This window comes from Gopherus flavomarginatus, chromosome 6 (genome assembly GCF_025201925.1).
Source record: "Gopherus flavomarginatus isolate rGopFla2 chromosome 6, rGopFla2.mat.asm, whole genome shotgun sequence".
In the NCBI taxonomy this organism is placed as follows: Eukaryota; Metazoa; Chordata; order Testudines; family Testudinidae; genus Gopherus; species Gopherus flavomarginatus.
In genome coordinates, this window is record NC_066622.1 from 90,190,397 (window position 1) to 90,215,977 (window position 25,581).

The 25,581-nt window shown below is 37.3% G+C and overlaps 1 protein-coding gene across 17 annotated transcripts in view; it reads right to left on the reverse strand.

The window, feature by feature from the left end:
* Positions 1–25,581, reverse strand: part of ANK3 (ankyrin 3) — a 437,823-nt gene that overhangs the window by 22,991 nt on the left and 389,251 nt on the right. For 12 of the 17 annotated variants that reach the window (XM_050958262.1, XM_050958265.1, XM_050958264.1 and 9 more), the window contains 9 exons: positions 25,133–25,255; positions 24,646–24,672; positions 22,790–22,871; positions 10,567–18,297; positions 9,876–9,950; positions 8,744–8,875; positions 6,990–7,133; positions 3,775–3,865; positions 181–556 (listed from right to left, as the gene is read on the reverse strand). In XM_050958262.1, the coding sequence (XP_050814219.1) occupies positions 181–556; positions 3,775–3,865; positions 6,990–7,133; positions 8,744–8,875; positions 9,876–9,950; positions 10,567–18,297; positions 22,790–22,871; positions 24,646–24,672; positions 25,133–25,255 (8,781 nt within the window). Of the gene's footprint in view, positions 1–180; positions 557–3,774; positions 4,460–6,989; positions 7,134–8,743; positions 8,876–9,875; positions 9,951–10,566; positions 18,298–22,789; positions 22,872–24,645; positions 24,673–25,132; positions 25,256–25,581 lie in introns of all 17 variants that reach the window. The other 5 variants (XM_050958273.1, XM_050958270.1, XM_050958261.1 and 2 more) reach the window with 3 other exon arrangements.

Genomic DNA, 25,581 nt, shown 5'->3' on the forward strand with positions numbered 1-25,581 from the left:
TATGTCAAAACTCGGTGGTTGAACCATTATTTTCCATTATTGTAATTTAGTAAATTAATCATACCAAACTGATGTTAAAAGGTAGAAAAATGAGTTAACAAAACAAATTTCACTATAAGTTTACAAAACTTTATGTCAATTAATATACATTCAACTACATTAATAATTGCAGAACCATACCTTTTGTTCAGACGTTGCTGCTCCCGTCTCTTCCTGGATGTTTGCTCTTGGCTTACTATCTTCAGGCGTTTTCCAGCTCATCTTCTTCATGCTGACAGGCACAGAGGTTTTAGGCTCTTCTGCTGTTGGCTTGCTGGTCTCTTCTAAAGATTTCTGATATGATGTTAATAATGTTTGCTCTTCAGTATGGACAGAGCTTCGTGTTTTTGGCTTCAGAGTTTCCTTGTCACTCTGTTTTCCCACTTTGTTCATGGACTCTTGAACATAAGATTTAGTCTTTACTTCTGTTGTAGTTTCTGTGCGGCTTCCATTGGCTTCAACTTTCCCAGTTTCTCCTTTCAGATATGAGGTAATAGAATCCCTACATTGGTCCGGGCTACAAAAGATAAACAACAGACAATCACACAATGTTCAAATCGCTTTCAGAAATGCTAAACAATTATCTTGGTGTTAAGATGCCTGTATTCTCAGTTTGTACTTTTTAAAAACAAAGAAGTAAAGATTTAAATGTAGTATGTGAACATCAAGCTATTGAATATTCCTGTATTGGGTACAGTAGTTTCTGCCTGGGCGGTCTCACTTGCAAAGGCACTGCGAATTTATAGTTCCTACTGAACATTGAAAATCAGGTCACATGTTTTTATTCTAAGCCTTTTCCAATTAGGGGGAAAAAAGGAAAAAAAAAGAGGAACAAATGAGGTACACCAACATGGCCTTATGAACATATGAGATATATACTCACCTGACACTACTGGTTGATTGCTACTTACTACCCTGAAGTTTCTGCCTGAATTTAGCCGTATACCTCAATATATCACTGATGCTCAAATAATTAGCTCTTTTCTGAGAAAACTACAAAGTTGGTAAAGAAACAGTATCAAGTTGCTAATGAAACAGAATAAAAATCCCACTAACAAGACATAATTACACATTTAAGTATTCTGTCTGTAATTCATTTAATTAGGTACAATATCTCCTGAATTAGGTATATTTCTCAATTAATCCAAATTATCTCTGGATAAATCATACCAATATTAAATCATTCACATTGCAGTACTGAATTTCTCATCACTTAAATCCTACACCCACTGAAGTCAATGGCAAAACTCCCAATGAATTCAATGAGAGAGGATCTAGCCCTTAATAAGTATTTCAAAATGTTTTAAGCCAGATCCTCAGGTGGTGTAAATTGGTGTTGCTCCACTGAAGGCAATAGAGCTCTGCTGATTTATATCAGCTGTGGATTTTGTCCCTTAAACGGATATCACTCATGAAAGGTGCAAATCAAGAACCAAGGATCCAGCCTAAATATCAAGTTGAGGGGCTTAGTAGATACAATGGGCAACAGCTACAGTAGCTCTTTCCACACCACCACCACATATGAACTGTCAGACATGGGACTACAAAATCTTTCAAGAAATAGACTAAGAATGCCCTTGGTTCAGCAAAGCAATTGACCCTTGGAAAGCAGACAGACAATCTCTTGTGCCCCACTTTTAAAAAGGTGTGGTAGGCTGATGTGACAGAAGTTATTTCATATAAGCATCTTATTTATAAGATTAATTACAATCCTGAAGAATTTGGGATATGGCAAAAATTAACCCCTTGTGGAAAAACAAAGATATACAAGCAAGAGGAATAGAGATTTAGGGAGTAGTGTGGGAATGGAAGTGGAGCAGTGCAGGACTCTGCTTTTACAAAGTGTTTGTTTATTGTTTGTCCATAGTTCATATTATTATTCTGCATAAATCTGTTTAATTGATTTTAAATAAAAATACATTTACTTTTAAAAAAATCAAAATGAAATATCATCAACAACACTGGAAACACCTACCTCTGAAACAGACTTATTAACTACCAATCCCAATATATTATTTCAGAGACACTTAAGAGTCAAATCTACTTATTACTTTTGTTGTTATTATTATTATTATTATATTTATTCATATTCTGGTAGTATCCACAATGCGGTAAGCGCTGTCCCTGCCCCGAAGAGCTTACTATCTAAGACTTTTTGTGAAGGGGAATTGTTTAAAACGGGATGCAGCATAGCCATGTTCCTACAAATTATGACAATGCAGCAAAGAAAATGACAAACAGGAAGTGAAGACTGGTTGAAGGGAAACTCCAGTAAGTGCACTTGTTGCATGATAGCCAGTGAGCTTTACACTGTTGTTCAGGAAATGAACTACAGATTATCATTTAAGTACTAGAGTAGTTCATACACATGGTAGAATGAATACATTTTACTGGGATTGTGCTCTGAAGTATATTATTGCAGCCTTTATTATTATTTGTGCTTGAGTCTTTCTGTATGGGAGTGGAAATGTCATGAATGTGGTGTTTTCTTCTACGATATTTCTGCATAAATGGCAGGGGGGTTGCCCTCCCATTCCTCAAAATCTGCCGGTCTTTGGAGACCTGAAGCAGGCAGAAGACATTCACATAGAGGCTCCTTTCCTTTGTACAGCTACCCTGGGATACTAACACTGGTGGCCCTAGTTCCACATTATGGAGAGGAAAACAGCACAACTTACTTCCGGCTTAATTGGGTTATAGAAAAGAACCCATGACAGCAGGGCACCGACACCAATTCATTTGTGGATGTGGAAGAGAATACTGGGTAGGGGCATTAATAAATAAACAATAAGCTAACCATACTTAGAGTATGTCTACACTGGAGCTGGAGGTCTAATTTCCAGTGTGGGTATACACAGCTGTGTTAGCTGTGATCAAGCCAGTGTGCTAAGCAGTGGAGTGGGTTAACCAGCCAAGTATGATCCTGACTGAAACACAGGTACATACTAGGGCGGTTAACCTATCCTGCTACTTGTGCTACCATGTCACACGGGCATTTTTAGTATGCTAGCTTGATCAGTGCTAGCACAAGTACGTCTACCCAAACTGGGAATTACACCTCCAGCTCCAACATAGACAGAAACTCTGTTAATTACTTTTTTCAGTGTTGTGGTGACATAGACATAGCATTTAAAAGACAATCTATTCTTAAACAGCATAGTTTAGTGAATATTGATTTTTAACTTTTTATTTTCACTGTCTTTTAAATAACTAATGAAGTTCTTGCTTGCTGTGAGGATGGCTAAGCCTGTTGTATACCATCATTTAAGACAGCTATTATATTTTACAAATTATTTGAATGTTGGCTTTAGACATTTAGTTGTCAGAAATTTTTTTTTAAGTTATCCTAATTCTAAAGCTGTCAGTGGGAGAGAAGTATAGTTGCAAGATATGTATTAAGGGTCTAATCAATTGACCTAAATGACTTTTGGAGTGTTTCCACTGGCTTCAATGGGCTTTGGATCAGACCTTTATAGAAAACGTAATCTACATCTAACAGAAGATAAAGCATAGTTATCTGACCCAAATGATGATAGGTATTTAAAAATATATATATATTTTCTTGGACCTTGCTGATAGTGTTCCAGACTTGTGTAAGTAATGCAAATACATTAAAATCAAGCTATGAACTTGAATAACTTCAGAAGGCTTTTTTTAGAAATCTTACATCTGGAAGTGAAAATGACATTGAAAATGATTTGTTTGAAGACAAACATCTATATTCCAGATCCTTACCTATCATCTAGCCGATCTAATAGTTCACCACTTATTCTGCGCCCAGGCGTTGGTGGTTCAACATGGACACTTGATGCCTCACTCTGCCAACCTGTAATTGAAGACATTTCCTGTTCTGCTTGCTGAACATCTTTTAGAATAGACCACACTTTTTCTTCCGTCATCTCCTCAGACTCAACTCCTTCTTCAAGATGAATGTCCTCAAACAGAGATTTAAGCTTTTCTTCTGTCATCTCCTCATCAGTACCAGACTTTTCTCTCTCATGCTGTTCAGTTTTCACTCCTGTTTCACTAGTCTCTTCACTCTGTATTTGTTTTGAGTACTTAGCATCTTTTGATATCCCACCATAACTACCAAGATACCGAGGATAATCATTCAGGTCCACTTCCTCCAAATGGCTCTGGCCTACAGACATATCTTTAGGTGCTCTTTCTTTAGGTACTGAGAAATCAGGTTTGCTGTCTTCCAGTGAAGTATCTTCTTCAATCACCACTGGAGGTCCTGCTTCTGTACCGTCTAGATTTCCCTGTGAAGTCACTAACGCATCACTCAGTCTACTAGGAGTTCTAAGGGGTGACTCTATACTAGAGGTATCACTAAAGAAATCATCTTGATGGAAAGGGGTGGGTGGCACGAAGCGCAACCCAGTGGGAGTTTCCAGTTCCACTTGAATGGTGGGATAACCTAAGGAAGACAGTACATTTGGACTGACTGGAATGAAGTATGGAGCAATACATAAGTAAACATGTAAAATGATTGATGAATTATAGAAAATATTAAAATATTAAAATGAGATGTTGTAGCCATTTAAATGTGAATGTAAATTAGATAGATTTATTGGTTTACCCTAAATGGATGCAACACAAATTAGAGTAGCTAAAATGGCTAGTTGCTAAAATCGTGGCAGCTACTGCTCCTGACTTCTTCAGAAATCAACACTCTGTAAAGGTTCTAATGAATGGTTTTGCAGCCACCTTAACATTTTTATAGCTATAGCACACTGACTCATAAGCAAGCAAATGGAATAAATATGGATAGAGTTGGTGGTCCTTTATAGCTAACATTGTATTTTGTGGCCAAATTATGTAACACTCTCTCTCTTTGTTTTGGTTCATGCAAACTTGATGAATATAATCTAAAGGAAGAATCTGATCATAATGCTGGACAGCCAGGTTGTGTTGTGTGGCATGTATGTGTGTGGGGTGAGTGGGTGGGGGTATTTTTGTTGTTGTTGCAAATATCTATGTCTAAAACAGGTCCACATTTTTAATATCCTAGTTTTAAAAATTACACAATACTTACAATACTATGCACTAGTATACTCCAATTTAATCATTGTGCTACAAAAATATAATTGTTAAGGAACAAAGAATAGAAATGAATCTCAGTGTGGCTAGGAAAGAAGAGCAGATTTTAAAATACAGCAGAATAAAATCTAAAAATAAAAAGGTGTCAGCAAAAGGATTACATAACACAAACACCACAGGGGAAGAATCTATATAAAAATTTCTGGTACAGTAAAATTATATAGATGAGAGGACTGTAGTGAGTAAGGAGATCTTGGTGATCTTGGAGACTGAGGAGATCTTGGTGACATGGGTACAATCAGAAACACTGATCAAATAAAGAGAGAAAAGAAAAGATAAGTAATGAAAACATGGGAAAAATCATTCTCAAGGATTAGACTGAATATACACAAATGAATGACAACAAAATGTAAAATTTACACTCCAGTAAACAAATAGTAGGCTGAATATCCTAGGAAAGGAAGACATGTTTGGGGGTTAAGTTGACATTGTGGTGCCTGTTGAAGGAGGTGTATCAACAGGATTTTTTCTGAATCAGCTGAGATAAAGCTAAAGAGCAGTCTGGTCTTGGTGAGGAAAGGAAATTCGAGGAAGGTGAGGAGAAGAGAAGAGGAGAGACAAAAGTAACTGTGGAGAAGCACATTTTCTTTATAATAAACACTGCTGCTACGATTAAAAGGTGCAAGCAACATTTCAAGAGGAACTTTCTTAAAATGTCAACAGAAAATTATTTCTGCAATGCAATGATTCAATGACCAAAGCTGCTGCTTAATAATGGAGCATATTAAATTTATATAGTCTAATAATCAGAAAATCCCAATATAATGCAGGAAGAAGATTAAGTCATCAATACACATTTGAAGAAAATATATGCAAAAGAAGATGTTTTGTACATAAGACTTGAATTGTATATAAGATTTTAAGATTGGCAGGGTTTTAAATCAGAGCTGAGATGACCAGTGCCACCAGTATATTTTAAAGATAATTTCAAAAAAGAAATAGCAGTAATTAGTGGCTCCACAGGACCAATACAAAGTATATGTTTGCTTATTTCCATTCTGTTGTATAATCAGAACCCCATTTGTCCTGCAATTCTTGACTTACAATATCTGGCTCAAAATTAACCCAAATTACTTTATAATTATCTTGTATAGTTGTAGGGTGAAAACTATTACAAGTTTCCACTTATGTAAAATTGATATTTTCTCATTCAAAAATTAAACACTTGGGTTTATATTGCCATTTTATATTTGGAAAATTATGGTTTAATTTCTGAAAGGTTTCAAGTATAAATTATGAATACATTCATTTTTCTCAAAGCTGTATATTAGTAAATTGCAAATTCTTTTAGTGTACATGCCATTACTAAACACTCATTTCTTTTTAGGAGAAGATTTCCTACTACCTAGTGTATGGAGATGAGACTGAAGGATTTTTTTTTTCCTGGTAATGTGGGGCACAGTATACCACTATCTACATTACAAATAATTTTTAATGCATGAGCAACTAAGTGTATGATTTTTCATTTGACAACTGAAATTGAAAAACACAAAGGTGCCTGATCAATCTACACTGAAATTAGTGGGAACAACTTTATTCATGTGTATATTTTCAGGACTGGACCCTTACCTTTGGAGACACAAGCTGATATAAAATGTAAGTTGAAAATACTATACAAATGTGTATTAGAGTTTTGCATTTCATATTGCATTTATTAACTTTAAAAAAACATAGAGCAATTCTAAGTACCATAATTGTGATTTTGAAGAGAGAAAAAAACTTTAAAATGAAAAGAAATTAATTAGTCCTTCACAATTTACTGTCTTTTGAGAAAAGGTCTGTTTATAATATTTTTCTGTATTATTGGACATATTATTGAAATAATTATGTGCACAGAATTCAATTACCATCAATGGGATCATGAAAAACGTTATTTTCATCTGCAAAACTTCTAGTGCCTGAAATGTTTCCATAATCAAATATTGGTCCTTCCAACAGCGTCACAATATCTATTCGATTAATTTTTGTCAATACAGAGGTTAAGGCATCAGCTGGAAAATATAATAAGGAACATGTCAGAAAAAATTCAGTCATCTTTGAGTTATGTAATTGTTTCCCTCAATCTCAATCATACTGCATTAATCAGAAGATGCTGAGACATGTGTTTCACCTCAATGCTTTTGTTTGGTTCTGGAAAGTTATATTTACTAGCTTGTCTAAAAATCATTCTGTGATTATATGAGGCATACAATGTCTAGTATGAGTCTCCTTCACAGTGTAATTACATTGTTTTTCATGCCATCATTAGAAGCAACATGACTGAGACCAGAGGGTTCCTAAAGAATATATTTCCTTGCTACTAGAACAAAATATCCTTCCACTAAGGATGTCATTGTAGACTTTGGAACAACAGGTGACTGAACATGGGCTAATGATCAATAAATGTGATGTGCAGTTTTGTTGTAGCTATGTCAGTCCCAGGGTATTAGAGAGACAAGTTGGGTGAGGTAATCATATCTTTTATTTAGATCAACTTCTGTTGGTCAGAGAGAGGAGCTTTTGGGTAGCTTGAAAGCTTGTCTCTCTCACCAACAGAAGTTGGTCCAGTAAAATATGTTACCTCACCCACCCTGTCTCTCTAATAAATGTGATGGTATTTAGATGTGGAGAAATCTTGTTGGGCAGATGGTATTTCTGCAAATGACCCTAAGGATGGATCCCTTTCACATTCACCCTTACATTTCAGACTTTTATTTTTGTTACATTATAAGGCCTGTCCCCTAAAGATCTAAAGACAGAAAGGGTCCTCCCCTCATCCCATGGCAGAGAAGGATCTGAACAAAGTGAAATCAGGGCAGCTCAGCTGAAACAGGGATAGAGCTGGTGGGGAAGTCCATACAGATCATCTGCAGCTTTTGCAGGGAGTTAGGGGGTGGCTGGTGGAATCACAACTCTCCAGACTCACTGACCAAACCCAAACATCATGGGGGATGGGGAGGGCTCAGCATGTATAATGGCTGCAATAATGGCAACAGGATGGTTCAGCATCCACTCTGCAACCTCTTATAGGGGATTCTGTCCCACTGACACATGTGGCCCACCCCAGGGTACAACCCGAGTACTTATGAACAGTATACATTCTTCAGTGGTTTTACTGACAAAACTAGTGAAAAAGGACACTCAAAAACTTGAAGAAAAATTATCCTCATTCTTTTTCATATGCCTGGAGAATAATAGGCATTCAGAAGATGGATCAGGCCAGTGACACACATTGGAGCTGATCGGGACAGCTGATCGGAGGTTTAACTCAGCTAAAGCAGGATTGTATTGGTTGGAAGATGGTAGAAGACGCTACTGTCCCATTATGAAGGCCAAGAACTGAAGGTTTAGCATCTCTCTTCCAGTATGCAACAATTCAAATGAAGTAACTACATAAATAGATATGGTAATTACCAAGTGAATACATATTATAATTTCTTGAATTTTGGTAAAAATAGCTAGAGCAGGAAATGTTATTTCATGAGTGCTACTTAGAAAAGCTTTATTATGTTTTCATATTCATGTCCAAATAATCAAGATGATGGGAGCTGCACTATTTAGAATATGGCAATATATGAAGTTGTGTATAATTTATAATCAACAATAACAGCTCTGAACTTACTTGTAGCATTTTTCCCATCCCTGGTAACCCATTTTTTTAATAACATGAAACTCTGAGCAATCAGAGAATTGGGGTTTTCTACACGGATTTGATTAATTTCATCCACAGAAAAATTCAGTTCTCTTGCCAGTTCTACAAAGCAAGAAAAAATATACCATTATCATCATGTCAGTCTTATCTTGTCAATTCTGTAAAAGTAACAGCTTTATTAGGTCACACAGATGAATTAATGTAAACAAATATCTGACACATAGTTTATAATTAATTTACGAGATAATTACAGGAGTATTAAAACTTCCCAGAAAGACATCATGTCAGATCTTGTAATCATATCCCTGGTAGGTATTATCATACCTACATCAAGTACACACACTGCTGTGAGGTTAAAATGGTGAAAAAAAACCTCCGTAGAGGTTACCTTATTGCTGTTGATTTTTAAAATCTTGTATGCTGTAATAATTGATATCCAGATTACTACATCTTTCTCTTCATCTACACTATAATCACTGATACATGGTGACACAGTACAATGAACTGAGTTTATTGGAGGAGTTGATTTGCATTGCTGTACAGTATAGAACAGCAGGACTACTACAATTACTGTTATGGGGCTCATTCTCAGAGGTGCTGAACACCCGTAACTGTTGCTGAAGACATTGGGAGCTTGTGGTGCTCAATGCTTTGGAAAATCAGGACAGTGGAAAATGGGAAAAGCCATACTACCCCAGATAAGTGTCCAGCCAGCAGGTTCCCAACCCTCTCAATCCATTTGTGCCAACTATTCCCAGAACAGGACTTAAGGAGAATAAAATTCTTTCACCATTTTAAATAAAAGTGTTTATTTACTGATCAATGGCAAGACAATTCTGCCATTAGCATTTCCTTGGAGGTTTCTTCTTTTAACTGAAAATCTATTGAAATGTTTAATAGTTTACAACAAACCGATATGGACTCCACTTTTGTGAGATGGACAACATCACTGACAATGTGCACAGAACCCTCAATTCTGAGTGACTCCTATGGGAACTGGATATGGTCAAGTCCATAAAGAACTTGTAGTACCTTACTATAAAAGATGATCTGCAAAAATAATTGCTAAATTCCATTTCAGTCTGACAGCATAAAAACATACCTGTCCAGCTAAGTCCCAGATGATCAGCCACAATTGCCATCCTTATGTCTGTTCGTTCACATGGGCTCTGTGGACCTGTGGTTTACAATATCTTGATTAAAAAGATTTTGTAAAGAAACCTGAAATACTGGACAATAGTTTTTAATATTTTAATTTCACCAAGTTGCTGGTGTTCAGACTGTATACTAAAATGATTGTGTCTTAATAACCTACAAAATAATTTCTTTGTCACAGCTTTTATATTTTCACCTGTCTAAAGCTAAATGTCAAACTACATGATGTTGTAGTATAATGAGACCAAACATGCTGACATTCTAGCTACTGGACTATACATAAATTGTTCTATTATTGGTGAAAAACACCAGGGTGGGATTAACATCTATTTTTTCTATTTTGACAGAATGAAATTTGCTGTTACAAAATAAATCTTTAAAAGTCCTGAGTTACATCAATGTCTTCAGCATGCTTCACTAGCTGTCTACAATACAGAATTTGTATAAAGGAAGAAAGAAGAGTATAAGACAGCACATACAGATGACAATGACAGAATGAGAACTACAGTAAGTCACTCCACAGGCAATCACAACAGTTCATGCACTAGGATCAACAAGTTGAAAGTTTTACAAACTAGGCTTGATCTCCACGAGGTGAGCCATGACAGCTCCAGAAACCTGACTGCCTTCATTCTCACCAGTCCTTTTACTTCTCCTCCTCTCACTGTCGACCTTTTCAATCTTTGATTTTAAGGATGCTGCCTCTGTTCTCATATCTCTAGCAGACTTCGATGTAATGGAAGGCTGGTAAACTTGAGTAGCTTCTGATAATGATGTATTTCTTGATGAACTGTCTTCTTCATCATCAGACACCTCTGACTGCATCTTTTTCTCTTCATCAGATAGACGATCCACAAGCTTTAATGTCTCACCACTAATTCCCTTAAAATATTCAATAGAATGTTTACATACCTCCCTAAGCTGATTTTTCCTTACTTTAACGGTTGTCATTGTGATAGAGGTAGATCTTACCTTTACTGGTAATTTGGAAGGAAGCTGTTTGATTTTTCCTTTCTCTAACTGCTCTTGCTTTTGCATTGTTGGTGTTTTTCTAGATATAGCTAGATTTTTCCTGGGTACATTTTTTACTGGAATCTTAGATCTTACTTCTAGACATGGAGAAGAATTATTTTGTTTTATTTTGTCGGGTTTACTAGCCTGTCTCACTTTACTCGCTATTCTTTTTTGGACATTATTTGGTGGGACGACTTCTTTTACTGAACTGGCCTTTATGGGAAGTTTTGATTTTGCTCTACTCCCTACCAACTCTCTTGACCTTTGCTGCTGTCCTTGTACTTTTGGCTTATCTGTTATTCTGTGTCCTTGTGTTGCCCCTGTCCCTCTTCCTGAAGTGCTTTTCATTTGGTTAGCTTTCTGTATGGAACACTTGGGTTCACAATGTTCTTTTAGCTCTACATTACAGGTAATATTATTTGTATGGCTACCAGATGAATCCAAATTATTGTTGTTATTAAAATTATCTTTTTGAAAATCAAGTTTTTCTTTTTGCCTACAGCTTGTCTGGCTAGTAGCTGAACTTGTAATCACTGCTACAGTTTCATTTTCTAATCCCTGACCACTGGGCATCACAGCTTCTATCTTATCTGTCACTTCTCCAAGGCCATCTTTCTTCAGAGTCATCGTGGAAGCAGAAATTCCCATTTTAATAGGTGTGCGCAATTTGGGATCAACTTTAGAAGTGTTAACAGTTGTCGATGATTTCTCCAGAGAGTTACTACCAAGTGTGGCTTCCATAGAATCTCCATTGGCCTGGATGATAGGCTTATGTTCAACTGCTGCTGTTTCTACTTGTCTCTCTAAGTTTGTTTCTACAATGCTGTCCCCTGACTGTAGCTGTGTGATGGCAGTGACTGTACTTTTATCCCCTTTCCCCTTGTCCCCTGACTTCCCTTCAGAAGTATGCTCACCAATCTGAAAAAATTGGAGTCTTTCTTCAACAAAATCCCTCTTGCTCATGTCAATTGCACCACTGCGAGTCATCTCAAACATCTTCCCTTCATGAAATGGGAAGGGGTTGGGCTCACTAGTTGGAGTACTTTCGTCTGTTGGAGTTCTGGCTGGAGTTGTATCAGGTGTCGTTGCTTGTGATCTGTCTTCTACTGCCAGACCAAATGGCTTAGCCTCATCATCCCTTGATTTAGTTTCAAACACTTCATCATCTCCTCGATTATTGGACCATGGATCAAAATCCAGACTTTTGGTAGCTACTGTTTTAAAAGGTGTTGCAAATTCTTCATCTACTTTGTAACTGAAATACGAATCAGGAAACACAGTTCTGTCGGGGTGTCTGCCTTCCAAGGTGAAAAATTGTGCACCTGACTTCTGCTCGGTCTTTTCAGAACGTGGACCTTTTGAAAGTGGCTTGTCTTCTTCAGCGCCTACCTTTCCTTCCTCCTCAATAACTTCCAGCTTACTTTGGCTAAAGCAACGATCAGTCTGTTTTAAAATGCCCTCTGTAGTCCATATATCCTTTTTGGTTTCTTCTGCTGGACCTGCAAGTTTAGAATCGCTTTCAGTGAAACCATCGTCTTCATCTTGTAAATCATAACCATCAAGAGAGTCAATTTCAGTTGCATCTGTATCATGAGAGAATTCTGCAGTGGTTGCTATGGAACACTCGGTGATAGACTGGTCATTAGTCCCATTTTGTGCTATGTCATTCTGGGGTGACTCAAGACCAATGTCAAACTCATTAGGTTTTCCAGAACTGGGATACCCTAACTCTTTCTGGTTCGGACTCTTGTCAGAAACTTTGGGTTTTGAGGCTTCTTTCTGGTCATCTTCAACTTCTTTTAATTTAAAAGTATACTTTTTTAATGGAACTGGTTGATAGAGTGATTCATCATCACTAGAGTCACTGACATCTGCTCCCGGTGGCACGGGGGAAGGTGGCTGTACTCTTATGACTGGTTCAGCCAGCTGACATTTGTCTTGTTCATCTTGCAGATTTACTTCTATCATCTCCATTTCACTCTCAGGGGAATAACGATGATTCTTTTCTGACTCAGCTTGATCTGTATCTAATGGTGGAGGAGGTGGGAATTCAATGTAGGCAACTCTGTTACTTTTGGGTCTTTTGTTAGAGTCTTTGTTTATATTATTAGGCAATATTTTGTCAATTTTCGGTGCTTCCACTGCTGTGTGTTTTACAGAGGTTGACTTAGCCTCTGCTTCCTCTTCTGATTCCTCAGAAACCTCAGGTATGGGACTGGGCTTGCCTGGTATATAAACTATTAGTGAGTCGGGTGTTTTAGAGGTAAACTCATAACTCACTTCCTCTGAGCTGGGTGTTTCTGGTGTTAAAGGGCTTTTCCCAGAGCTATCTATAAAGGATACTTGTTCTAGTGTGTCATCTTCTGGACTACCTTGTGGAGAAGGTGGTTGTTTTTGCTGTCTAGCTGTATAAAATGTCCCCCTAGTCTCTTGTACTGTCTTACTTTCCTGACTTACAATTTTTTTTACATTTCCTTGTTGCACCTCCTTTTCATACTGCTCTCCTACTTGAACAAAACTGACATAAACTGGCAAAGTCTTTATCTGTTTCACTCCCTCACTATTTACTAAAGGTGCAACTTTATCCAAGTAATCAGTGGGACTAGGGTCAAATACCGCACTTGAAGGAGATTCCTTTCCAGGACTAAAGTCTAAAGAATCAGGTGATTTGCTAGGGGATATTTCAGTTTCCTCCACTGGAGGACTTAACACTATGGAACCTTGTTGCTTGGTAACTTTAGTGACTTTTGAACGTTTTATTTTTTCATCTTCTACATAATCAAATTCTCTCTGAACTTGTTCTTTAATCATAGTTGACTGGGACACTCTAGCTGACAGTTCATATGCTGATTTTTTTGACTGATCATAAACACTATCAAGAATGGTAGGAGATGACATTCTTTTCTCCTCAGAAATTCTGACTGGAATGTGGGACACAGTCGATTCCTTTCTTTTTGAAGTTTTATCTGTCATTTCATTGGTGTGTTCCCCTTCTCTGACAACAAATTCTCTGTACAGAACCTTTTTTGATGGAGATTTTACAGTCATTTCCTTCACCTCTCTTGAATGAGATCCATGTGCTGGCAATTTGTGTTCACTCTCTGTCACAGTGATAAATTCACTCTTTTTGTTAGTTTTCGTCTCAGCATGGTCAACATGGTTTTCTTTCACCATATCTTGAACAAGTACATGGGAAAGTTTTTCTTTTGGTGTTTTATGGTTAGAAACTCCAGGACTTTCCCATGTTCGATAGATTTTTTTGTCCCAATGTCCTTTAGCCGGTAAGTCTGAGCTATATGCCAAGTCTTTAGCTTGCTGTTCAGAAGTATATTCTAGCAGACTTTTACTTGATATTTCAGTGCTCTGTTTCTGTACTTCTGAAGCACAAATGTCTTCTATAACTTTTCTTTTACCTTGGACATTATCTTCTTTCAGTTTCATAGTAGTATATTCTTTTTGCAGTGATGCATTTTCTTCTGTCAGATCTATTTGCTTTGGGTGCTTTTCTCTTGCATAAAACTGATACACTGGTAGTTTGCTTTCTTGTAATTTCTTTACTGGAATTTTGGATTGACTATCTTGCTTTTTTTCTTCTTGAGCTAGATCTTTAGTCCTTGGACTTATACTTTGTTCAAATTTAAGTCTAATGGAATTAAGCTTGGATTGTTTTAGCTGAAATCCAGTCTGTGAAGCTTCAGTTGTTTTACTCTGCTGAGCATTTCCTTTGTGTTCCACAGTTTGTTTACAGTCCCCTGTTTGTTGAGCAAGAATCTTTCTTTCAGGACTGCTGGGCAAACTTGCTGCTTTTCTTTCATCGGCTGTTGGAGAACGCTTTCCATCATGCCCATACTGCCGCACTTTACTCCAGTCATCACTCAATGTCACTATTTCACTGAGCAGTACTTTTTCAGGGCTGCTGCTGGCAGAGCTATGACTAGAATGCATTTCTTTGCCATTTTTTTTATGTTGCTTTTTCTCTGGAGATTGTAGCTCATCATTCAACTTTTCTGTTTTGTCCCGAAAAAACTGTGATACTTCAGTCAGTTTTTCTTCTGCCTCCTTAACAGTCCTGTCCACCCTGTCTTCATACATCATCTTTTCTCTACCTCTGTCTAATCTGTCCTCAGTAAAGCGCATCCACATGGCATGTTTTGGACTACTAACATCTCCAGTGTAGTGTAACACTGTCACTTTATCATAATGATCATCTTTAGATATTTTACCTACACCATTTTCAGACACATCTTTATAGATTTTGGAGAGAATTTCTTTTTTGGGGCCAGTGGCTACTTTTTCTCTGCATCGTTTATCAGACCCCTGTAACTCTGAACTAAGGGGTAGAGCATGGTCAGTAACTGACTCCTCAGTATCAGAATGAGACACATCTAGCTTTTCTGAAAGAAGCATTTTCTCAGCAAACCTGTAAGACTCCCCTCTTAATTCTGACAACTCATCATCATGGTATTCTATTGAGTGTTGACTCAAAAGCTTCAGCGTTTTGTAAGAGTCATCAGACATGAGTTGAGCAGAACTAGGGCGACTGTCTTCTTCCTGGGACACAGGAGTGTTTACTCTAGAAGATTCCAGATAAGAAGGAAGTGACTCTTCAGCTGTTAGCTCTTCTTCTTCTTGCTGACCTTGTTCATCAGAACAAGGAAAAGTATCATGTTTTTCCAAACCTTTTATGTTAATATCTCCCCGAGGTAAGTCTTTCTGATATACATACATTTCTTTTTCTGGATGCTTTTTTGTTTCTCTAATAATGACTTCAGTAGGTTCAGCTTGATTACCTTTTTCAATATGGACCTCTATTATACGCTCCAGTTTGGGTTTCATTTTGCTGTCCTTCTCTGCATGTTGTGGTGAAGTTTCAGCAGACTTGCTAACATCTGACGTTACTGATGATTTATGTTCAAACAGACCTGCCAGTTCTTTGGAAGGGTCACGTCCTGATTGAAAAGCTTTCATTATGTCATGAACGGACATTGTTTCCTCAATTCTTTCTGAGGTACTTTCAGTGCATGGAGGTTTATGATAAACCATTCTAGTTGTAGTAGTGATGTGAGTTTCTTCTTTCACCCGGACACCTTTGCTAAGAACACACTTGTGGTCATCTTCTTCACTGTTGCTGGTTTTCATTTGAAATGCTTTAACCTTTTCTTTAATAGACTCAGTGGGTTTTTGTTCCAACTCCATTAAAGTAAGTGCAGGTTTCAATGAAGGTTGCTCCTCTGTTTGCTGCTCTGGAATCTCTTCTGATGACGGTTCATAACTGCGGATAACATGAACTACTTCAGTTCTTGTTTCTGTAATAACAGGAGGGATGGGTGCATCATGGAAAAGTGGTTTTGGCCCTGTGCTTTCAGCACTTTGTGGGGCTGAAGGTGTTTTTTCACTTCTTGTTTCAAAGCCACTGTCAGACAAAGGACTTTTATCTTGGTCATGTTGAGAAAAATCATCTGGAGATTCTAAAATAGTATCTGTTCCAAAAAAGGGATCTGCAATTTTACATAATTCTTTTTCTGAAGTAGAAGGCCTCATGGAGGCTGGAGGCATTTTGAGTTTATGTTCCTGTAAAGCAATCACTGGTTTTAAAATGCGTTTTTGTCTCTCTTCATCTTTTTTCCCCTCTTCAAACTTGTACTTTATGGTTGCCAATGAAGTACTACCAATATCATTTGTTAAATAATCAATTACTTTTGTCAAATTGTAATCCTTTTCAGATGCGGCTTTAGCTTTAATTTGCACTTTTTCTGGAACAGGATGGCATGATATAGCCTGCTGTCTTGCTTCATCAATCTCCTCTGGACTGAACTCTACCCATTCATCTTCAGATAAGTGTCCTTTATCGCTTTTTGACACTCTGGTCGACCCTTTATTTTCCAAACACACATCTTTTTTCAGTATCTCACTAACTTTTACCAAGTCTTCTTTTACTTTCTCAACAATTTTAAAGGGCTCTTCATCATCAATTCTACCCTCTTTTGTTAGTTCAGGCTGGAATGGCTTGTCCTCCGTTACATCTGTCTGCAATATTGCAGTCATCCTGATTAGGTCCTCTTTCATTTCAGCAACATCTTTCAATATCTCCTGGCTGGAGGATAAAGAAGATGGAGTAGACAATTTAAGAGCAGAGGGTGCTAAAAACAAGGATGATTTTGTAGAAGACGAAGTTCGAGTAAAGTGAGGCTGTGTACGAGTCTCTGTAGTCAATGTTTTACTAGGTGATAGTAATGCAGCTGCTGATTTTGTAAGTGAAGACTCTGGAAGCTTCTTTAATGCTGGTTCAGATAAAACATTGACTAGAGAATATACTGGCACTGTTATTGTTGATGAAGTTACTGATGAGGTAGTTGCAGATATTGACCCAAAAGATGTATATAGTGCACCTGCAGAAGGAGTTCTTATTGACTGAAAAGCAGATGGTGTTGAAGACACAAATGCCCTGAGTGGAGAAAATGGCATTGTAGTAGTGGTCGGAAACACTTTCTCAACTGTATCAGGGGCTGCATTAGTAGCACAACTTGCAGAACTTGTAGTTGCAGAGATCTTGTCTTGAAACATAGCTGCAGGTTTGGATCCAGTTATTACATTGGCAGAGGATGGATATTTCAGAGGTGACATGGATCCATTAACCAATTCTACATCTGTAGGTCCAGGTATGTGTTTCACAGGTGATGAGAGACATGAAGTCATCATGACTTTAGATGATGAAACAGCATCAACTTCTGACTTAGCAGGAGATACCACTGACTTTAAAGGTGAAGTTAAAAGTGGTGATGCTGATGTGATGATAGACTTAAATGGTAAACTTGAAGAATACATGTTAATGTTCGATTTGGGGGATGCTGGAGGTGTCATGGTGATGGATGATCTCTCCAAAAGAGACCCTGCTGTAGTCACTGGAGATGTCCGAGAAGGAAATGTTGAAGTGGATGCCATCCCTTTTAAATTAGTGGCTTCTGTTACTGCAGGAGCTCTGATGAAAGAACCAGAAGAAACTTGGATATTATATGGAGGCTGTGATACAACGGTTTTTATTGGTGAAGAGATTGTCCGAAATGATCTAATTGGAGATGCTACGTCATTAACAGATTTAATTGAAGAGGTAGTAGAAGCTCCTAACGTAGATTTGATTGGAGAAGCAGAAGAAACAGACCATATTGATTTTAATGGGGAAGCTGTAGGCGTATTGGAGGAAGAGCTTGATAGGGAAGTGAAGCCTGATTTGGTTTGCCCAGGCACTGTAATTGGAGCTGTTGTCCATGACTGATATGGTCTTGTTGAAAAGAATGGCTTGTATGAATAAGTAGCAGGTAGGGATCTTGTTGCTCCTGCACTCCGTTCAACTGTTTCTTAAAGTTTTAAATCAAAATCAAACGTAAAATCAACAAAAATGATTGAAAAACAGAGAGACCAGAGAAGAAAATTGGTCAGTAAACGTTGTAATATTACAAAGAGTAAGTACATTTTTTTGTATGAATCAGAATGAAATAGGCAAAAAGAACAATTAAAAAGGAAAAAAAGAGGGATGAGTCATATAATTATGACTGATCCAAAATAAAAAGCAACATGAAATGAAAGACACTAAGCACATCGCAACCAAGTCGCAAACAATGGAAAACAGAAAACACAAAAGGAGGAATCCATAATGGTAAAAATAATAACCACAACCAAAATTCTTCTCTTACTTCCTTATTGACTTTCTGATGTGCTAGTTTTGAAATATTAATCTCAGTTCCATTTTGCCTGTATAGGTACGTCTTAGCTTTGTCTTAGCTATTACAATTATCTTTTTAGTAATTTCTATTGTTCTATTCTGAGCAGTATCATTAAACAACATATATTGTACCTATATAAAACAATATAAACTTGTGTAGAATGACATTAAATAGCTAAAATCCTTTTTGAAAACCACTCAAAACTATTTCATGCAGAACCCAAAATACCTTTAAGTGACAGGCAATTGATGTGCAAATTGTGAAGCAACTGGAATAAATTCAAATCTTTATCTATCCATGCACAATTCGTATATGCTTCACGCTCACAAAGCCAATAAGAGCAAGAACTTTCCTGAGTCGAGAGTTAAAAAAAAATAGAAAAATAAAAAGGAACCTTTTGCATTTTTTTCATGCGCTATTCCTTTTGTTTGGTCAAACTAAAGAAAAACTTGAAATGAAATGATTTTAAGTAGCATTTTTCATACATGAAAAATGGAAAATATGATTTATGATAAACGTGAGCAAGCAAAGCAACTCAAACATTTTACTCATGCATAGTATACCATGTCAAAACAAGCAAATGAAGTAATACATTTTATATGCTGTATTATGCACAACATGTAAATAAATATTTTCATAAGAGGCATTAAAAAGAAGAGTACACTTTTTCTACAAGATGTAGTGTTTTGCTCCTTTTGAGGAGATTTCTTGCATCAGCTCAAAGAAAGACCTGTTCAACTTTACATTTCTCAAAATGTAACATTAGATAAGTACTTGAAGAACAATATAGTAAGTAGAGATGATCTGGCCAAGACAAATCTGTTAACTATGAGCATCCCCCAAAAGGCCCAATGTATTCACAGGCATCACAAACCAAATCAGTACAGCCAGTCAGATTTTGAAGACACTGGCTGCAGGTACCAATCCAGAAGGCAGTATTTCTGGGAATGACAGTACAGCTTCCATATCCTCTGACACCACAATGACATTCAGAGAGTTCGTTTGCAAATAAGTAAAATAACTTTTAGGCACAATTTCTTTACTTGGTGTTAGTAATGGAGCTAAAATATTCCAACTACCTATTCCGCACACCTTTGTCTGAAATTATACTGACAATTTATCAAAGCTGTTTGGTCTGTCTTATAGCTAGACAACAATTCACAATGAAAGAAACACAATAAGACTCGCATTAAGTTACTAAAGTTATGTCACACAAGCTTAGCTAAAAAAGATGTTCAGCATACCATAGGCCCATATCCCAGAATAAGAAACTGTGATGGGCCTACAAATACCCAGCAAAGGTGTATAGATGCTTTGACTAGGTAATGCTATTGCAATATTAGAATATTTAGGTTGTAGAGAGCTTGAATACTGGGCATACTGGCACAGTCTATTCCAGAAGACAGCCATTGAAAGCAAATTAAAGTCTGACCACTCCTTACACTATCATTTCCCCTCTCTGAAAAACTTCATTAAATAAATTCTACCACAGTGATTTATTAGGAGTAGCTGCCAAGATTCAAAAGCAATCACAAATCCAAAAAATAATAAGCCAACACAATAGTGAAGGGCAGTAATGAAATAAAAGTAATTTGCTCTACACTTAAAGTATCTGTAAATGCCACTAGACACTTGGTATGTTGTATCACGACAGTATTACCACTACAATTTAGTGAGACAATAAATCCAATAGCAGTCTCTCCTAAATGCAAATATTCTTTTCTCCATTACATCATGTATTTAGATATTTTAAAAATGCCTTGTCTATCCTTCATATTACACTGGAGAAAAAGGACTGGGCCAAGGAAGCAACCTCATTGACAAAGTTAACGGCACATGCAGTTATGAGATAACTGTGTGGTCTAGAAAAAATATGGCTTTATTACTGATTTTTAAAAAATAAAAAACTCAATTTTGTCATTTTCTAAGTGGAATAGCATATTTCAGAGAGAGCAGTTGTTTTACATACCTGCACGTCCTGGGTACTGAATGAATTTGGCCCTTAGCCTCACACTCCACTACGCACATGACGTGGAGACCTCTTACCTAATGCATATCCTATAGTGTGTTATTCCCACTTTCTCACTTGCTACAGGTGAATGGAAATGGTGACTGAGCATATGTAAGACTGCTCAACAGAATGATGCTCTATTCACAATTTACTTGAAGCATATAGCCAGGCTAGAGACCAGATTCTAGTTCACAGGAGTGCTCCCTATTCTGCCTGAAACATCTGTATACGGCAGAGCAGAGTCCCTTAGATCAGTAAGATCAGTACTCTTCTTCCTCCCTGCTTTAAATATTAGTAGAACACCTCAGCAGTGAAATACCATTGTCCCTATCACACAGACTGTGGCAGCAGGGTGGGGGAGAAAAAAAGTCCACTGAAATCAGTGGGAGTTCTGCTGTCAGCTTCATTGAAAGTAGGTGCAGGTCCAGACTGAGTATCTTCTCTTTTTTCAGCAGGCAGAGAGAGGTGAGGAAAGGAGAAACTGGTGCTGCTCGTATCTGACCAGATGTGGGGAGGAGTAAAAGAGAGGGAGAAGGTCCCAAAGACAATATGAAAATGATCCACCCAAGTCCAATGACAACACTTTGGTGGGACGCCACTTTAAACACCCTCTACCAGCTATGATGGATGGTGGCAAGGTTTAGTGTGCTGGGCCTATCACCAGTTTGTTTTCCTTGGTGCCCTCTGAGACTTCTTAATCTTAAATCAGCTTCTAGCTAGTAGGTTTTGTCTCCTCTGGTTATGTGACCTTATGGATTTCTGTCCACTGAGCAGCCTTGATTTTTGAGGTAAGACATTCTTTGGAGGTGAAAATGAAAAAGTGAAGAAATCAAAATAAAAATAACTTTTTTCTTTCCAAACTTCTGGGAAAACATACTTGAGTTAAAAGTCTAGAGTAGATCATCTACCATTCTACAAATCAATAGGAAATTGAATATTAAAAGAACGAAGAGAGACTTTTATAGCTTGATTAAACCCTTCTTCCATTCTTGGATTACAACTTCATTTAAGGGTTTTTCCCCACCTCTTTTTGCAACTGTGACTTTACTTTTGGTAAATCAATATAAGATTTCTTTTAATTCTGCATGTGGAGCCAGCTGAAAAAGACATATACAAGCTCCAAACTTATTCCAGATACCATAGCCAAACCTTTCCCTCTGTCTCTCTTAATTCCTAACAAATCTTTGATGATATCTCAGAGTCCACTATGAGGTCTCAGCTAGTCTGGTAGTCTCATAAGGCCAGGTGCTGTCATCAGATCTTATATACTTCAGGTCTTCTCAAGTGTCGGAGAAGCACAATGCATTCTGGAGCACCTCAAAACCCCACAGAGCTCACAAGATCTTTAAATAGCAGCTACAGCAGGAATTACCAGACTTGATGAGATTTGTAAATGGATCTTATGAAATTATATTGAAGGGCCATTGGAGTTCAGGGAATGAAGTTTGACTGGCTGCTGCAGGAGAAGAGAAAAACACAAGAATGACCACATTCTGACTTGGGAGGAAAGCAAAGGTTGTCAGAGACATTATTGTACTTAAAGAGAGAAAAGGAAGCAGGGCGATGGGTCAGGTCAAGGAGATGGGGGTAGAAGAGAAAGCTCTGACTGAGTAGGAGAAAAGGCTCTATGGAATTTGGGAGAAAATGGGGGGAGAGAGGAAGAAGATATAAAATAGGAAGAAGCTCAAATAAACTGAATAAAAAGTCAAACATTTTATCTGAAAGGAACCTTCCGACCCCACTGAGTTTTGCCCATTCCTATATCTAATGAAATCTAGCTGTATCACAGTGATGCATTAATTAATGTTTTGAAGGGAGGAGGCACAGACTATCTTTTGGAAAATACTTTTCAATTCAGTTGCCCTTGCTCCAGCCAATAAATTATGTGGCTTTTTTATGATTATTTTTTATTTACTTTAACTGGAGCATGCTGCTTGCCAGTAAGGATTCTCCAAGCTCTCACAATGCAGAGGCCCACAGACCATCCAAAAGTTTAGCTATAGAAAATTTTTCTATTTTTTTTCAAATGACACTAAATGTAACATTTATAGAAAAAATGTCTCTTCTTATTAAAGTAGGTATATACGGTATTAGTAGGTTTGTTATGGAACTCACTCATTCCAGGCTCAGTCAGATAGCTGTAGCGCTTACGTAAAGCAAGAGAGACGAAGCTTTGACGTCGGTCTGTTTTCTCCGTCTGCAACAAAACACATTTCCACTTGGTATCTTTCAAATATTGTGAACAGCTTTATTATGATATCTCAGTATAGTAGGCTAGATCATACTTGGACTAGACACCCACACAAGGGTATAAGAATCCACTCTTACAGCTTGACGAGGGCGCAGAGGAGGAAGCAGGGCTATATGGTTGCATTTCCCCCTACATAGCAGATGGTAGGCAATGGGCAAATGCTTGGCTCCATTCCTGCTTGCTGGCTAATGCAGCTAAGCCATTTTTGGGGAGAAAGCTAATAATTAGCTGGAATTATAAACCAGCAGTAAATTACTAATCCTCTGGAGGAGGCAGAGAAGAAGGGAAGGAACTGTAACTCAGAGGGCTATGTCATCTCCCAGGTATACTTCTGAGGTGGTGCTGTGAACACAGTACATTTAGTTCAGGGCACTGTCTACAGTCACAGTCTAGTCCCATATTACCTAAATACTGTAAAATCCCATTATCTTTTAGTAATCTATTCCATACTACTTAAAATGGCACGATTTATTTTTCTGTATTTTGGCTAGAAACAGAAGAATTAACATAAAAGACTACAGATACAGACATAAAACATTAATAAGAGTATAATTTAGGCAGATCATATACCTCTCCCAACATTAATCTGTCTAGAAAACACAGAAACCACAATGTACGCTTGCTTTAAAGTGAGTACATTAAGGACAAAAAAGGCATGAAAGAGTATTTTTTTAATATGCACAGAACACAGAGATGTATATTAGAAAGCAGAATACAATTGCTAGCTAGTAAGTTGCATCATAAGTTACTGTGTCTAATGGCATAGCAGTTACTGTGGTATTTTTGCAACTCTATTTATTATTATTAAAAGTTATTCACAGAAACCAGTTAATTTGATTATGTCTCCAAAAATATAGTTTGTTTGGAAAGAAAACTATTGAGATACCTATAAAATAACTCACCAGGCACAAGTCAAATGAAAACCAAATGATATGGTTATCTTTTTGATATATTGACTCTTATTTGATTTTAGCCAGCAGGTGACTAATTAGCGGTCAGAAACAGGAGGCTACACACAAAGAACTCTTCTTCTGATAAAATGGATATGTATCTGATGTTTCTGTACTAGCTTTTCTATTTCTAGTGTCTTAAAACTCACTGTATCCCTTAGTGCATAAAATAAGTTTCATCTCCTGAGACAACTTCATTAAGATTACTAAAGAGAGATATATTCTGTTAAAACCTGTGACAAGGTGTGGATTTTTAAGCTTTGGAGATCTGAAGTTTATTTCAAAATAGATACACTAAAACACTTTGAAATTAAGCCTGGTTATTCTACCTTTTTTAAAAAAAATAGGGGTTATTTTCAGGAATGAAAATACAATAGGCCAATGTTTAAAGGGTTTACAAAAAATACAGTTTAGGGAAATACTGAATGTTTAGTAACATAAGAGGCCTAATTCACCCCGATGTAGTGTAATTACGCTGACTTCAGCTTTATGAAGGATGAATTTAGCTTGTAGGCTATAAATTACATAATTTACACTCTAAGCATAAAGTGAGCTGAAGTTCAGAATATTAGCATATACTGCATTTAAATTTATAACATATGATCTTATTTCATCACTTTTATTTCTTGACAACAGAACACAGATGTGTAGTATCTATTGTTAATATTCACTGCTAAAATTAAAAGATACTGTAACACTTTTCTAGAACATATTTATCTTTCTGCACTAATTCTGAAGAAAATAAAAACAGAAGAGAGTGTTTATATTACCTCATCATCTTGATCTGACTCTGTTTCCTTTTGGTTCCAAGGTGCATTGCAGAGACAAGGAATATTATAATGGACAGCAGGGAAAAGAATATCAGGATATGAAAAGGACCAAGTTGGGAGCACAAAATGCAAGCTGATTTATAAGCCAAAGCAAACCCAAAATGTCAACATAAAAGAAAATAAATCTTACATCAAGTGCAAATCAACACGACATTACTGAATGCATAAAATCTATGAACTGTAAGCTGAAGCATGAGCTGTAAACAGAGGACCCAATCATAAAAATAATAGGAACTTGACACCACAGTAACAAGAGACTTTAAAATCTTTCTATATACAAAAAACTAATACAACATAAATTTATAACAGCCTTAATCATATTACGAAGCATTCCCATTACTAGCATTTCACAAGATTTCTTTATTACTAGCAAAAAGAGTTAAGCTAAAAGTTAAGACAAAACAAAACAGAGTGCTGGCAGAAATACCTTTTTGTGTGCTGGAAGAGTAATATTTAAGTTGCAAACAGCTGTTTGTGGCAGTCCTTTTGTAGTCTTTGGTTCTTTCAAAAATGATAAACGACCACAAGGCTCTTGGCTGGTGTCTCTAATCTAGAAAAATTCATCATACAGTAGTTTGACTTAATTGTTTCAAATTAAGGTGACCAGACAGCAAGTGTGAAAAATCGAGATGGGTGGGGAGTAACAGGCAGGGGTGGCTCCAGACCCCAGCATGCCAAGTGCATGCTTGGCGTGGCATGCCGTGTGGAGCGCTCCGCCAGTTGCCGGGAGGGTGGCAGGCAGGGTGCCTTCAGCAGCATGTCTGCGGAGGGTCCGCTGGTCTCACGGCTTCGGTGGACCTCCCGCAGGCGTGCCTGCAGAGGGTCCGCTGGTCCCGCAGCTCCACCGAAGCCGTGGGACCAGTGGACCCTCGGGAC